The 15,275-nt window shown below is 43.2% G+C and overlaps 1 protein-coding gene across 50 annotated transcripts in view; it reads left to right on the forward strand.

Annotated features, from left to right (window-relative positions):
• Positions 1–15,275, forward strand: part of SORBS1 (sorbin and SH3 domain containing 1) — a 157,640-nt gene that overhangs the window by 71,842 nt on the left and 70,523 nt on the right. For 16 of the 50 annotated variants that reach the window (XM_074544795.1, XM_074544805.1, XM_074544798.1 and 13 more), the window contains exon 1: positions 6,619–14,104. In XM_074544795.1, coding sequence (XP_074400896.1) covers positions 14,073–14,104 — 32 coding nt within the window. In that variant the 5' untranslated portion in view covers positions 6,619–14,072. Of the gene's footprint in view, positions 1–6,492; positions 6,596–6,616; positions 14,105–15,275 lie in introns of those variants that run through there. The other 34 variants (XM_074544799.1, XM_074544811.1, XM_074544815.1 and 31 more) reach the window with 14 other exon arrangements.

Genomic DNA, 15,275 nt, shown 5'->3' on the forward strand with positions numbered 1-15,275 from the left:
AGCCCCTCTCTCCTTCCTGGGAGTCTGCCTCACAATGGGTGGAGAGCTGCAGTCTGAGGGAAGCATTTTCATCCTTCTGCAAAGCCCTTCGGGAGTGGCATTGCAGGCTGAGAAGTCTTTCAGTGCTTTCTGTTTCTCTCTCTCTTCCCTGCTGGTGTTTCATTTTTTTCTAGTCAGTTTTGTAGTTCTCAGCCTCTTTGAAGCAAACCTAGTGAGCATGAGATCTCGGTGAGATTTTGTTGCAGTATTTTCCCCTCTTCCTGGAATGAGAGGCTATTGTTTCCTCCTAGAGAAGTGTAATCAATGCAGTGCCTGAAGGCCAGGTCACTGTGTTTGACCTTTTGCTTTGGTCACTGACCCACATTTCATTCAAACACATTGGTAAATAGTGGCACTTCTTATGTCGCTGAGATTTATGTAACAGACAGGGAAAGATTAGAATTGGAGATATCTCTTACTATTCTGGGCACCTGGGCTGCCAGCCAATTTTACTTCTTGAGAAGCAAGTGTGTGGTTTTGTGAGTATGAAGGTGTGACTCATTCTCCTCCTTGACATACTTTAAAACATGCACTGAGTGGTGATTTGCATGAGGATGCATTGAGGCTCTGCTTGAGCTGACAGCACTTGGTGCACTTTAATCTTACATGTGGATAGAGGAAATGAGTTAATCTGCAGTTAAATATAGAGGTGGTGAAAGAGGTGGGAGGGGGAGGGGTTGACTCTAATCTCCCTTAGGTTCGGGTCAGTTGAGAGTAACCTCAGTATGTGGATGGCATTACCCTGGGCAGAGTCACATCTCACCTCTCTGGGGCTGACAGTATTAGCTAATGGAAAATGGCGACAAAGTGAGAATGTGCCCTGAGCTCTGGCATCACTGCAGTCCTGTTCTTTCTGATCACCATCTACATGTTGGTGACACCTTTTTTTTTCCTTTCAAGAGGTATCAAGTGAATTGTAGGGCTAATCGAATGTGTGTTGCTGAAATTGCATCTTAAGGATCTGAGCGTGGATCAGCACTGATCTACAAGCTTGGTTCTCTGTGATTGTTGAGATGTACCATGACCTTGTTCCTTTGTATGTTTGTTTTCTGTTTATTCCTGACCTCAGTTTTTGAGATGCAGATGCAGAAGAAACAGGAGTGCCTGCTTTGCAGATATTTACTTCTCTTCTTCCGTTGTGTGCAGATGTGCTCTTAAATTCTGTTATACTGAGAGCTGTCACTTTACCATTCTCTCCAGCCTCCTGCATGCCTTAATGGGTATTTTTTGGGAAAAGCCTGTAATAATGGTTTGTATGTATTAGCTGCTTCTGGGCAGTTTTTCTTCTACAAAGTGCTGCTGGAATGCTGCCTGCTGGTATGCCTAAGCAGAAAGAGCCACACCTGAGCAAACAGGGATGCTTTGCACCAGGCTGGCCCTGCTGCCTATGCCATGGAGGTGTATGTTGCCTGCACTGTGGTGGAGACAAGGTGAGATGGATTATACCGACTTATTTGGGCAGGTAAAAGCAGTCTTTTGGGCATGGACTGAACAAAGCTGAAAGAGGAATTTTGTTAGCAGCCTCTTCTGAGGAAGCAGCTTGAGCTAATCAGTTATGTGCCGGCAGTTTTTCTCAAAAGAGTTGAACCCAAGCAGTCCATGTAAGGAATTTGCATTTGGAGGTCACATACTATATAGGTCATGTTTCTTGAGCAGTGGGTGAAGAAAGCCACTGATTTACATAAGCTCACTAAAATGAAAGGTCTGCCAGGCAGAGGAGTTCATTTGTATATTGGAGAAAATCTAAGCCAATGTTGAGAAATCAGGATCTACCCTGAAATGCATTTGTGTCTCTTTTGTTGGCTTCACTGAAAATGACATGCTTTAGCAGGATTTGGCCTTGCATGTAGATTTATAACAGCATCACTGTTGTCTTTAGTATTTCTGTTAGCCCAAAGCAGTATTCTTTGAGTCATTCTAGTCCATAGGGACAGGCTGAATTCTGCCCATCTGTCCCTAAGATGTCCATATTCATAGCACATAGGCAGTTTGTAAAATCTAATAAACTGTCCCAAACCCAAGGATATTAGAGATGGCTTATCAGTAAGTTTGATGATCATGATGATTATTACTACTACTTCATTGTTATTAATAATTTTAGTTAGCAAAAAAATTATCAGAATTTGATTTTTGCTGCACTAGCTGAGGATGGCATTTTTGCTGTATTTGATATCTAAGCTAAAACTACTGTGATGGAGTGGCTCAGGTAAGAAATTTTCAAAATAGCTTGATATCTCTCCTGAGCTGAATGACAAGTCTTAGGACTTCAAGGGAGGAAGGGCATAACTACATCTGAGACCAAGGACAAGCGTCAACTTAGCAAACAGTTGTTCAGGTTAAAAACAGGGACCCTTGTCTTCCCTTCCACACTGCTTCTTGTTGCTTTACCAATACTGATGGTTGGCCTCACTTGTAGCTTTCCCAGCTGAAGGGTCCCTGTGAGCACTGTGTGATCAGCATTGAGAAAATAGATCAGCTTGATTTATTGTCACTGGTTGTTCAATTTACCTTGGTGGATTCAGCCTTCTGTGGATTATGAAGTGCTCACTTGAACATCTCTGCTATGAGCTCCGCAGGGAGTTGTAAGCTCCAGCAGGTGGGATGGTGACAAACAGTTTTCAGGGAAAACTGTTTCAAAAGGTGGGTGTCAGTTTTCAGGCTTGGAGGCAGTATAGACCATGGGAAGAGAATTGTGCTAGGAAAGCTGGAGTCACAGTTTGTTCCTGGCACTGATTCTGGTGTGATCAGGTCAAATCACTCCTCATCTGTGCATCTTTTTCCCCCTCATGTGTCTTGTCCATTTACATTCCTTGAAAAGGGACTGCCTGTTCTTATGTGGACAATGGGAAATATAATGTTTTTATCCTACTAGTCTTACAGAGCTGCTTGAATTTGTTGTTTTCTAAATGGCCTTTAGATCTCAGGATTGTTTGTTGATCTTAGTTTCCAGCTCCTAACTTTTCCATTGCAAAGCTGGTCCCACACTGATGTGTTTGATTATATTTTCATTGCCATTGTACTTGCTTTGATTTTGCAGCTCAGTGCCCAAAGCACTGTGCTGTACAAACAACATGATGAAGTCAAGCACGGTCAAGCCCTTTTTCTTTTTACCTTGAAAACAATGTGAGACTCCTATGTTTCTTTTGCTTGGCACCTCCAGTTCTTGAACTGGAGGCCGTGTGTGTGTGTGTGCTGCCCTCCTGTTGTGTTCAGGTGTGAGATCACTTGGAGAGTGTTTTCCATTGCTGCCTAAGGGGTACTGGAAGCTGTGCTGTCTGCTTGGTTGTGTGTGAGCTCAGGCTGTGAAGTGTGGAAAATTACTGCAAGAATAGCAACATGCTGAGCTGATCTTTGTGTCTACAGTGGGGTTGTTGGGACTAGGTGTCCTTATCAGGGCTCGTAAGTGTATTCTTAGATTTGTCCTTCTGGATCATGCCTGGCCAATGTCTGCAACAAGAAATTTTCCCATGTTTCTCACCTCTCCTGTTTTCTTTTGGCAGCATTCCTTCCTCCATAGGGATGTGGTTTGAGTGTAGCCTGTGCCCAACTCATTTAAGATGTGCCTGGCTGTTGATCTGAAAAAGGGAGAAGAAGCAAGAGAGCTTGATTCTGCACTACCATAGTACTGTCAGCCAGTGTATCAGTCCTTAGCATGGAATACAACAGCCTCCAGAAACATCTGTAAAATTGTAGACCTTAATACTTTAGTACTTTATTCTCATCCCCGTGGTGTTCCTGCTATTCCCTTCCCATGTCATTCTGAAAAGCCTCTTATACCAGCTTTGGGTACCAGGACAGACTGAGGCTGTCACTCAGTGCATCAGAAGTACTCAGCCACAGTGATTTATTTGTCTTTAAGCTCAAAGTGTGTCCAGAGTCAGGGAAACCCTTTGTTATAAAAATTAAAGGGGAAAAAAAAAGGAAGAAAGCTCTACACTCTGCAGGGAAACCTCTTTATTAGCCATGTGGTGAGATTTTGGTTTGGTTTGGTTTTGTGGTGTTTTTTTGTTTTCTCTCCATTTGCTTGATTTTCTCACCTGCTGCATTCATTCAAAGTTTCTGTGTGGAACTTGCTTTTTGTAGCTCACTGAGCAGCTCAGTTGTCATTGGTGTTGGTTGCTGGCTCCTTATGCAGGCAGTATCCAAGTACCTTTTGTATTATTAGAAACTATTTCATCACACTTTGCTTCTGTGGTGGAAATCAACCTCTTAGAAACAGATAAAGCCAGCACACAGCTGACTACTAACAGAAGTAAAATTAAAACATGTTGAAAACTTCTTAGTATGGTGTCCTTTCTCTCTAACACTCTCAGCTCCCTAATTTTGCTGCCATTGTCAGAAAGTGAAGTACTCCCACAGCAGAGGGTATGAAGTTTGTGTAAACTGAATCTTTCTGTGAGTCCTGCATAGATTTTTCAGCAAAAATAGCTTCTTATGGTCCTCCAGGAGCTGAAGGGGTACATATTTCAAGTAAAGTTTGAACATTTTGGTATTACTTCTAGACTGGGGCACAGACCAGTCATAACCTTCCTCTGTATTCTCTGGTCTTGCTGAGCTCCCTCGCTATGTGCCAGGTTACAGCCTTGCTTATAACATTTCTCAGCACCAGAGAAGTTTCTGTGCTTTGGGTTTTGTGCCATTTGCTCTCTCCTCCCCCTTTCAGTCTTGCTCTTAGTCCTTGTGATAGCAGTTCTCTGCTTTGGGCAGCTTTTGGTAGTTGGGACTCTGGCCAGCTTCAGCCTTTTGCCAACTCACAAGGACAAGGCAGGTTGGGAAAGCAAACAAACTGCAGTTAATGCCAGCAGGGCAGCTTCTTGTGTTGCAGCAAAACCAGGCTTGACCTTGCCACTGGAATATTAACTCTCTCTTGGTGCATACTCTGGACATCTTTATAGAAAATTTTCTTTCCAGTACTAGCAATAAGCCTTTCAAATGTGTCCTTTTGCTGATCCCTTTTGACTCATTGAAGATGTAGAAGCTATTAAACCATCCTCAACAGAAAACTCTAATTTGTTTCAGCTTGTGTTTTCCTAGGACTATTCTAGTTTTGTTAAAAAACTATCCTGGTTCATCTAGGCTCATTGCTTGGGATCTTCATGGGTTTTGAAAGAAGTCTTGGGGCTTGTAAAAAAATCTTATTGGAGCTCTGTAAGCATGGTCTGAGATGGCTCCTGTGCAAGGTCCTTGATACTCCTTATTTATGCTTTTCTCTCTGAGCATCACCTTCTGCTTTCTCTTTGTCGTGTTTTTGCCTCATGTGCACTGAGAATATCTAAATGGTGAGGCTGGTTGTACAAGGCCCTTGGAGGTCCTGGTCCTGCATTGCTAGTTGAAAGAAATGTGACTTCATTCACCTCAGAGCTTGAATAAAACACATATGAGGATTTGTTCAGTCATCCAGCACAGGCATCAAACTTTGCTAGTTGGTCACCTCAACCTCTTCTTGGAGTTCTTGAGTACAGAGAAGTATGAGGAAGGTAATGTAGAAAAAAAGTTGCACTGCTCTCTGGAAGATCCCCTCTGTTCACTTGCTACAGCAAGAGCTCAGAGTGATTGGCTGACTAGTTCAGCCTGATAAATGACATGAATAAATATGAGGGGTGTCAATACTTACAAGTCTATCAGCAGAGGCATCTCACTACAGCAGACTGCTGTTAATGTTATTGAGTGAAACAATAAAGGTGCACAGCCATCTATCAAATCTATGTCAGATCTTACAATTTAGACTTAACATTGGACTGGAGTTAAATAATTTCTTTTAGTAAGCATCAATGCATGGAAAAAATAATTAAATTTTTCTGTGTGAATTCTGCCTCTGTGTCTGTCTAGCTGTGTATCCTAACTAAGGAATTTGTCTGAATACAACCGAATGTGTGTGTTTCTTAATATACATTTACTATCTGCCCTTCCTTCTTTATTCCTGGCAGTGGTGAGATACATTTCATAGTTGCTGTTATCCCTAGTTCCCAGCCCAGGCTTTGTATCAGACAAGCCTATTCACACATCAGGGATAGCAGCAGAGATGTATGTTTACTTCTTCTTTTTGCATTTTGCAAACTAGTATACTAAATGATGTGAAATCAACAGTGATTTACATTGGTGAACAGACTGTAGGTTGTAAGGAGGCATGAATATTTGTGCTATTCAGCTTTCCTTGCTGCTCGAGGGGGAATCTCTAACAGAAAGGCAGGAAAACGGATGTGGTTTCAGCCTTCCCTGGAGACAACCATAAATATTGGTTCTCATACAGAGGATGCTGGGATGTGGATCTGGGCAGACTGATGTTTATACTAACTGTGCTTCCTGCATGGTGAGCAGAGGTGATTGTTTCATCTCAAAGTAGCATTATTTCTATGAATGAATTATTGCTTTGGTACGGCCCTCTCTGTGAATGTGTTAGACAGCAGGACTAATGGCACTAATAAGAATTCTCTTTCTCTTTGGCTTTTGTAGGTATGAGCTGTTATGTAGCAGTTGCATGTGAAGAGAAGACAGAGTACAAGTCATCATCAGAAGATCCTGTCCTAAGCTGGACCTGAAAGTTCATCCAGCTGATGTGAGTAGACTGAAAGGGAGGGGAAGGAGTGCATTACTGGGAGACTTCATTTCATGGTGGGATTTTGGAATTTCCTTTTAGGATGACTCTTCTAGGGAGCCTGTTTGTGATCAGGAGGGCAAAGGTCAAAACAGCAGTTACCAAAGACTGAATTTCTGGCTTTACAGAAATGACACATACAATTCATTTTGGCTACTTCTTTCTTTACCTGGTGTTTGTCTCTATGCCAGGGTCATGGCCATATTGACACTATGATTCTCAAGGGTTGCTTGTGTCTATTTCCTTTGGGGCTACACAACCCTTCCAGTGAGGATGCATCAGCCTCTTACATGCTGAAGATGCAGAGGCTGTTGTTAGCTGATGGTGCTGTCTTTTATGAATTACTTTTCTCTAAGGAATTAAAGTTCAAGCTGTTGGAGAGGAAGCTGGAGAAACTTTTGGGATGTATGAAGCCAGATTTTATGTCATTCTCCTACTACTGCCTCATGAGCAAAGTCACATTGACCCCACTGTTGAACTGGCACAATGGGCTGTTTCACACTCGGCCTGAATGTGAGCCTGTACTTTGGCTGTAAAAGGGATGGAAGCTCCCTCCCCTCAGTTTTACCGCTTTAGAGGAAAGAGAACGTGATGTTTGGTTCTCTTCCAGGCAGAAATATGCAGTCAGGCCTTGATCTGGAAAAAGAGCATCTCCAAGAAGCCTTGATTCTCAGAGACATGCCTGGGAGTCACTGTGCCTCATGCTTGTGCTATGGCTGACCTGTGTCATCAGCCAAGTGATGACATCTGCATCTCCCTTATTCTTCCCTTATTTGTGGTGCCTGCTTAGTCCTACTGGCTGTCATGTGGCATCAAGGCACAGCACATCTGTTGTTCAGGGAGTTCATAGCATTGAGTACCAGGGCCTGACTAGCCCATATGGGAGTTTGAAGGCGAACAACCTACTCTTTAGCCCCTATTCCAGCTTAGGTGGAGCCCTAAATGGCCCTTTTTACATTACCTTTTTTATAAGAGAGAAAGATGCATACTACATCAATGCAGTATGCATTGATCTGCATGCGAAACAGTTCCAGGCCTGTCAAGATGGACCAAAGGCACGGAAAGGGAAGGAAAAGATCTAGCCAGTGCACCAGGAAACAAAGTTAATCTGTGGAAGCACAGTGGATATATATTGACTGAATCTTCTGTTGTCAAAGGGTGGAAAATGCTACAGTAGGTCCAAGGCTCAATAACTGAGAAAAAGTGCCCTTAGTGTACATACAGAACTGTTGGAGAGCTGCTAAAGAGTTAAAGATATTCTTACTGATGGCCAGATTTCCCAGAGCCTGCTGGTCAAAAACTGCTGCCTTATTCAGCTCTGGAGTTTGTTGCTTTGGGTGAATGCTTAAGGTTATTCAGACAAGCTGCTGTAAGGTGTAACAAGTCTCCTTTCACAACTTTCCCTTGGGTCAGAGCAGAATGTCTTCTAGAGGAAGGTGTGCCCAGAATGTACTTTTGGTTTCAGCTGGTTGATCACACCACCTCCGCACTGGCTCTGCCCTCCAGAGACTGTAATAGAGGTTTAAATGATGCAACACTGTGCCAGAAAGCAGAGCAGCAACAGTGAGAGTGAATTTAAAGAAATCAGGAAAATGGAGATTTCATTCTTTCCATTGAATTTTTGGGAACAGATGGAGCGTTGATGAGGCAGAGATTCTGGAAGGGACAGTGTGTTTCAAACGTTTTCCTTAATGTCTTCCCAATCTGCTCATACATTCGTAGCTCCTGCCTCTTTAGCACAGGGCAGTTAGTTTAGCAAGTGAAAATTTCAATGCTCCTGGGCTTCCAGAGGTGGATGTTCCCCAAGGCCTGTTTAGCTGTGATTTTTGGGCTATGGAACTTTTGATGCAAAGGGCCGTGGGAGCGGCTCATGGCCTGATGGGCAATGTCTTTGTTTACTTCATTCCAAGTCACTGAAGTGAAGGATCTGGTCTTTCTGGACAGAGACAATGACCCTGGAGCATCTTAACTGAGCACTGTACTGATCCTATTAGCCTCAGTCCTGCCTCTTCTAAATGGCCAATGTGTTTTCTTTGGGGTTTTGTGTTTAGGTTTTTTTTGTTAAATCTGGTTACAGGCCAAGAAGAATCTAATCAAAGCCCAGCAGTGCACTGAGCAGCAGTCATTATCATTATTTAGTCATCCAGTTGCTGTTTTTTGCTGTGACAAGAAATGTTTGTGTTGTTGGGAGCAGGGTGATGAGGGAAGATCAGCTTTTCTCTTCTTCCCCTTGGAGAGGTTCAAGCACTTTTCCTCTCAATGCACCTTTACCAAAGTGTTGCTCTTTGAAGACAGATTTAAAGTATAGCCTTCAAAACTCTGTGACAGCTACAGTTTATAGGAGAGGAATCAATGATTTAAACCATCATTAATTCCTAAAGGAAATGACTTTCGTCTGTGAACTGTGAAATATGATTACTCTCTCATTAACTTTCATAGTTACAAATGTAACTGGCCAGCTGGCCAAGTTAGAATCGAAATTTCTCCTCAGCCTGGCTTTTTGGGCTGGGTTTTGGCTTATTAATGACACACAGAGCAAATACATTTCCCAGAACTGCTGGGACTTCGTTTCCATGAATGCCCAGGCTTGTCTGCTGGAAGACATGTTGCTTCTTTTGGCTCTGTAGTTCTGTTCCTGGAGAACAGAAAATCAGCTGTGGGTAGCCTGATTTGATATTCATTTGTCTTTAGCACTTAGGGTGCAGGAAAAAGCAGTGCAAGAAAATACGGAGATGGAGAGAGAGAGCACAGTTTAAATTTTCTTTTCTCCTTCTACAAGTTCCCTTCTTTACCACACTGTTGTGTCTCCTTTTTTACTCTCAGCAACTTAACAAATAATTGTCGTTGGAAGAGCCAGTAAACTCAGGTGCTGGCACAGAGATTAGGCTAGTATCTGAGTATTTGGGGTCTAAAGAAAAATAAGAGAATTGAAATTCAGCTTCTTTCTGTGTCATATAGGAGGCGATTTTTGTCTTGACACTACCTTGAGGTTCATTTAAACTCTACAGCAGAAAGGTTAAGAGCAGTGGTGAACAGCTGGTGCCTTTACAGAAGCTTTTAATATTGATTGGGGTGTATTCTGTTGCCTTCACAGTCAGCAGTGCCTTTCATTGACTGAGGTGCTGGTTGGATCAGTAAGCACAGCTCCGCCTAAAGTAAACTTAGGAAGTGCCTTTGTCCTTTTGTAGTAGAGGAACACAAGCCTGGGTTCTCCTGCCACAAGCAGTCCAGTGATCATTGAGTCCCTTGTGTCCCACACCCCAGTTTTGCACAGATGCCACAAATCCCAGCATGCAAGTTTTGCTTCCATCTTGTCTGTGTGTACGTAGCAGCAGAGGGTACAAAGGGGTGGAGATGCTTATGTGTAGGTGAGGATGCAGGCTTTGTCAGTCTCATTCTGTAACTGCCATTCATTTCCTAGGACTTCCTTGGAGTGAACATAGCCGGGCCCCAAGTTTTTCCCTTATAGTGTTGCAGTTAGCATGTCCTGAATTCCACAAAATTGCTTGGACCAGGCTCAGCAGATATTCTAGGAAGAGGAGCAAGGTTATACTTTCTTTTATGCATGAGAATTAAAATAGGTTAGCAGATCAGTAGGAGCTGGAAAAAATGTTCTACTCAGGTGCCTGCTAAACAGCTGATCACTCCCAGCTTGTGCTGATGTAAGAGAGTCTGTCCACCTCCTATGGAGTTTGGCAGTCAGAAGACAACAGCAGCAGGTGCCATGCCTCTCACTGAGGTTTCCCTTGAGATGCTTCAGATCCTGAGTGCAGGTAAACTGGGATCCTGCCAGGTGGTATTTCATTCTGTTTTAAATGGGGCATCACTGATCTCCAGTACAGCCCTAATTTTCAACAGCCAAAAGGGACACTAGGAGAGTTCTTCAATCTTCTCAGTCTCTGATAACAGTCTGAACCCCTCATGCCACGCAGACTCAGCTGGAAGTGCTTCCTGAGTCCTTGTGCAGTTGGAAGGAGCAGCCTGGCAGATTGTAGAGGCTGCTGGTGATAGTATTTCATTCTGCAGTGCTGCTGCTTCCCTTGCATTTCAGCTGGGCAGGACTGAGCTGCAGAATTCAGGCTCAGGTCAAGGGGGTCCGTGTGTTGGGAGCTTTGGGGCAAGGTGGGGCTCATCTTTTGTAGCAGAGAGGGTGCTGTCATACTATCCTAACCACAACCTGGGTGGCTGTTTTGTAACAAAGCAGGGCAAGGATGTTGGGTGAATGAGTTTGTGCTCATTGACAGTACTGGGTGGAACTCCAGCAGCGTGTTATTTTGGCTGAGTTTTGTTTTGCAATTCAAACCCTGGAACTGAACTAAAAGCACTAGCATGATGCAAGCTTGCTTGCCTTCCTCCTCCATCTGCAGAATGAAGTAACTTCAATCACTTTTGTTCAGCATTTCCCAGATCTATCAAAAGTACTTCCTTTTCTAAACTCCCTGTCACAGGACCTCTGCCTTCTTCTGGTAGCTGGAAAGCCTAGTCCCACAGCATATTGGGGGGGCATAAAAGAACTAGGATAGCTGTGTGATATTTACCAAAATAAAAAAAACCTGCTTTGATTGTGCAACAGAGCTTTTCAGGGTAGCTTATAACTGGTAAAATTACTCCCTCCAGTGAAAACAGGTTTGTCCAGTGGCTACTAGAGCAGGTGTCCAGAATATCCTAGAACCAACATCTACTTCTGTTATGCCAAAGACTTCCTTTGTTGAAAAAATGAATCTGCTCCTTTTTGCTATTTCCTTCTACCACTATGGTGAAGTTATCTTTCACAAAGACATGGTATTATGGGGAAAAACACAGCAAGGATTGTGCAACAGCAGATGCCAGGAAAATTGCAGAGCACAGTACATTAGTACAGTGGGTTGATGGTAAAACATCAACCCTTCATAAGGTTTTTTATCCTGAATTCAAGGTTGACTTTAGAAACAGCCAAGCATTGTGGCCCTGCAGCCAGACAAAGCTTGATGCTCTTCACCCAGGTGGAATTCTGTGAAAATTCTGTTTTCCATTCAAGTGGTGGTCTGTAATAGAAACTCCTCCCAAGCTGTTTGATGGTCCTCTCAGCTGTTTTCTGCAAAGACCAGCAATGTTTCAAAGCCCATCTTGATCTGACCATCCTAACTTTGGACATGAGCCAACTTCTGGATCCTTCCTTACTTTGCCTCTCCCTAGGTGCCATGCTTTCATTCACTACCTGTTACTTTTACAATTTTTTTAAAATTACTGTCATTTTTGTTACCTGAAGACAAACTGTCAGGGGCCTGTTTATAATCCCCTGCTACACAGCAAATACAGCTTCCAACTGGCCTGCTCTCATGTGGTCCAGGCTTCACAAGAGACATGAAGGAGATCAAGGATGTTGTCTTTGGGTTCTGATGGGTATCTCCTGTTGCATACTGTGTAAACTGTTTCATATTGTGTAAATAAGTATGTTTCAAATAATTGGAGTTGGCGATGACTGCACAGCTTACTTTGGAGAATGTGAGGGCTTTTGTTGGCTTTTCTGGTTTGTTTTGAGAGCCACGTGGGGTTAGGGTTTTTTGTTTGGTTGATTAGTTTGCATTTTTTTTGTAAATAAGAGAGTAGGATCTGACTACTCAAAACATACAAATTGTTTTCCATCACCCTTTATTCTGACTGTTGATACATCTGAAATGACCCTCTTCCTCCACCCAAACCAAACACGCCTCAAATGTAAAGGGACTAGACTCTAAACCTAGATCCAGGCCTGAGTTTTGCTAATGGTGTCTGGTATCTGCTGTGGTAGATAAATCAAAAACCTAGGTACAAACTCCCCAACATTAGTCTTTGGGATGTGGTAGTAAATGTGGGCTCCAAAGCCCTTTGTTTACTCTGATTAGAACTATCACTGCCATGTTCACACTGAGGTTTGGGATTGGTCTTCAATGAAGTAAAATAGAGAAGCTCTTTCTGGCCCCTTAGCCAATATACCAAGTTGGAGTTATGCCAATTTTGGTTTACAATGAAATGCTTCATTTGGTGGGAGGTAAGTATTGGGATGCTAAAGGATTTACTGGGGAGGAAAAAGGAGAGCTTGTGTTGCTGAGTCAGCATTTGACAGAGGATGAGTGTGGATTTATATGTGTAGGTATTTGGAGACCTTTGTTCTGTGTCCTTTGCTAACATTTTACTGAAAGTATCAGTAGTGTAAGCTTTGACCTACAGAATCAGTTTTGCTCTATGCCCTTCTGCAATCAGCGACTCTTGCCATCTGTGTTGCTTTCTAGGTCTCATTTGAATGCTGAGATGCTCATCTTGCAATCATTTTCAGTACATTTTATCAGTCTGTAAGTTTGGCAGCAGATCAATGTCTGTACGTGTGTATTTGAGGAATCAAAATCCAGGGACAGGCTGCAAATAGAGACACATTGGAGTGTCAGTCATGAAAGCCAGTGCTGGTGACAAAGGATAGTACCAAGAGGCTTAGGGGCCTCCAAATTATTTCCACTATTAAATTACCACTTGGTCTTGCATGAGACAGCCTCCAGGGTCTGAGTTAATGAAGTCTTTGTCCCATTTGTTTGTGCTGTAGACATTGGCTGTGGAAGGAAGGGTGATTCTGTGCTGCAGTTTGCCTTCCCACTGAAGGGCTGCCCAGGCCTGGGCATGTGAGATACTCTTGCTCTCTTAAAAGCTGCCATCACTTCCACTCCATGGCAAGTTTTAGGTTGCCAAGCCACACTGTGGTGGGGGCACTGCCTCTAGGGACGCCCTAGTACTGCTGATGGCTCAGAAACTTCTTTGATGCCTGTTACAATGCTCAAGGAGTGGGCATGTAAAACGTTTTAGCCATACAAGCAGTTAGTTTCCCCTTGTGTCATGTCAGGTATTTATGCTACAAATCTCACCTGCCAAGAGCAGAAACTTTAGCTGCCCCTTCAGCTCCTAGCCATTGAAATAGGATCTGCCATGTCCAGTGCTAATGAAAATTTTCCTTCCTAGATAAGTGGATGCTGCCTGATTAAAAAAAAAAAAAAAACAAAACAGAAAAGTGCTTTTTCAAGTACTTTCCCTGTAATTTAACATCCCTTCAAGGTCTTTCTGTCACTTCTCAAGTGCATCCAATGCTACCCTGGAGTGTCACCTCCACCCTTTTTCTCCTTCCCTTCCCCAGCTCCAGAGCTGCAGGAAGAGACAGTGTCCTTGGTGATGACAGTGGCAGGGGAGTGACAGGCAGGCTGGGTGGGGGTGGCTGTTGGTGAGCAAGCCTAGTGACAGGATGGGGTGACTAAGAACCAGCTGGCTAATTAAAGCACAGCAGTAGGAGGAGCAAAGTATTTAAGGGTGCCAGAGAGAAAGAGAGATGTCTCCACCAATTTCTTACACTTCAGCAGCCAAGTGACTGGGCAACACAGTGAAAGGTTTTCTTAACTCTTTCGTGCCTCTCATGGAGTGAAATCAAGAGATTAAGAAAATGGCTCCATTGACTGAAAAGCCTGAATTGAGGTAAGGACACCAGCATGGTTTTTAGTCACAGTTTGTCACATCTACCTCTGCTAGACCTGCTGTGAGCTGAACTCCCAGGACTTTATATGACTCTGGTATATGCTAATATACATTGAGTGGGTAGGTCTGGTGGGCAGTGCACACTGATTTTCAGAATGCTGCTTTCATTTGGATAGATATTTCTGCTTGCTGATCAGGCAAAAGAGGCAAATCAAGGTAGTCATTACATGGGTCTGTGTTCTCATTAAGGGAAATGGGCATGTCCTTGCCTCCTTACCCTAGTGACTGGATCTTTCTCCTAATTATTTTTATGGGAAAGAGAAATTGAAAGGAGCTCTTGAATGCAGATTCTGAGACAGCTACTTAAGAGGAAAGTGAAGAGAATGGATGTGGAATTCTCAGCAATATATGAATTTGTCACCTGAGGCAGAAGGAGTCAGAGGGAAGTAGAGATGAGGACTGGTTTCTGGAATGTAACTTTCTGCTATTTCTGGAGACACTTGGAATGTCAGACTGTTGCTTCACTCATCAGCTTGGTTTTCTGCAAGTGTTCTCAGTAGTGAGTAGAGAAGCAGTCACTGAGTCCTTCTGTCTGGCATGTAGGTGACTCTGAAGGCAGCACAGTCCATCAGGACTAGCAGGCCAGTGGCCAGCCTTCTGAGTTTTGCTGAGACCATTTTGTGTCTGATATCCAGGCAGATGAATATAGTCCCCTAGCAATTTTGCTAGCATAGCAGTGCTTCCAGGTTGGAAGAGGTTAAAGAAAATTACCTTGTCTGATTTCAGCTTGCTTCCAACTAGGCTTGTCAGAGATGTGTTGGCAGTATTGTATGCCTGACTCCCTGTGTGCTTTGGTTAGACTTAGCTCTGTGTGGTTCTCTGGAGGTTGTTGCAGTTGTTTGTGAAGGAGACCAACTCTCAAACAGATTTTTCTTATTTTGAAACTATAAAAAGCAACCTGTAAGACTGATACTTATAAGGCCCTGTTACACTATGCCACATCAGCTAGTTTTGGATGTTTCATAGGATAGAGGCCCAAATCTTCCATCTTGGTATAAAATAAAACTATCACCTCTATGTATTGAAAATTATTAGCTGTAGCTTAGTGAGTGTTTGTACAGAGCTTTAGAACAGCTAATGCTGGAAGAGGTCATAATTAACATTTGGTGTG

This window comes from Zonotrichia albicollis, chromosome 7 (assembly GCF_047830755.1).
Source record: "Zonotrichia albicollis isolate bZonAlb1 chromosome 7, bZonAlb1.hap1, whole genome shotgun sequence".
NCBI lineage: Eukaryota > Metazoa > Chordata > Aves > Passeriformes > Passerellidae > Zonotrichia > Zonotrichia albicollis.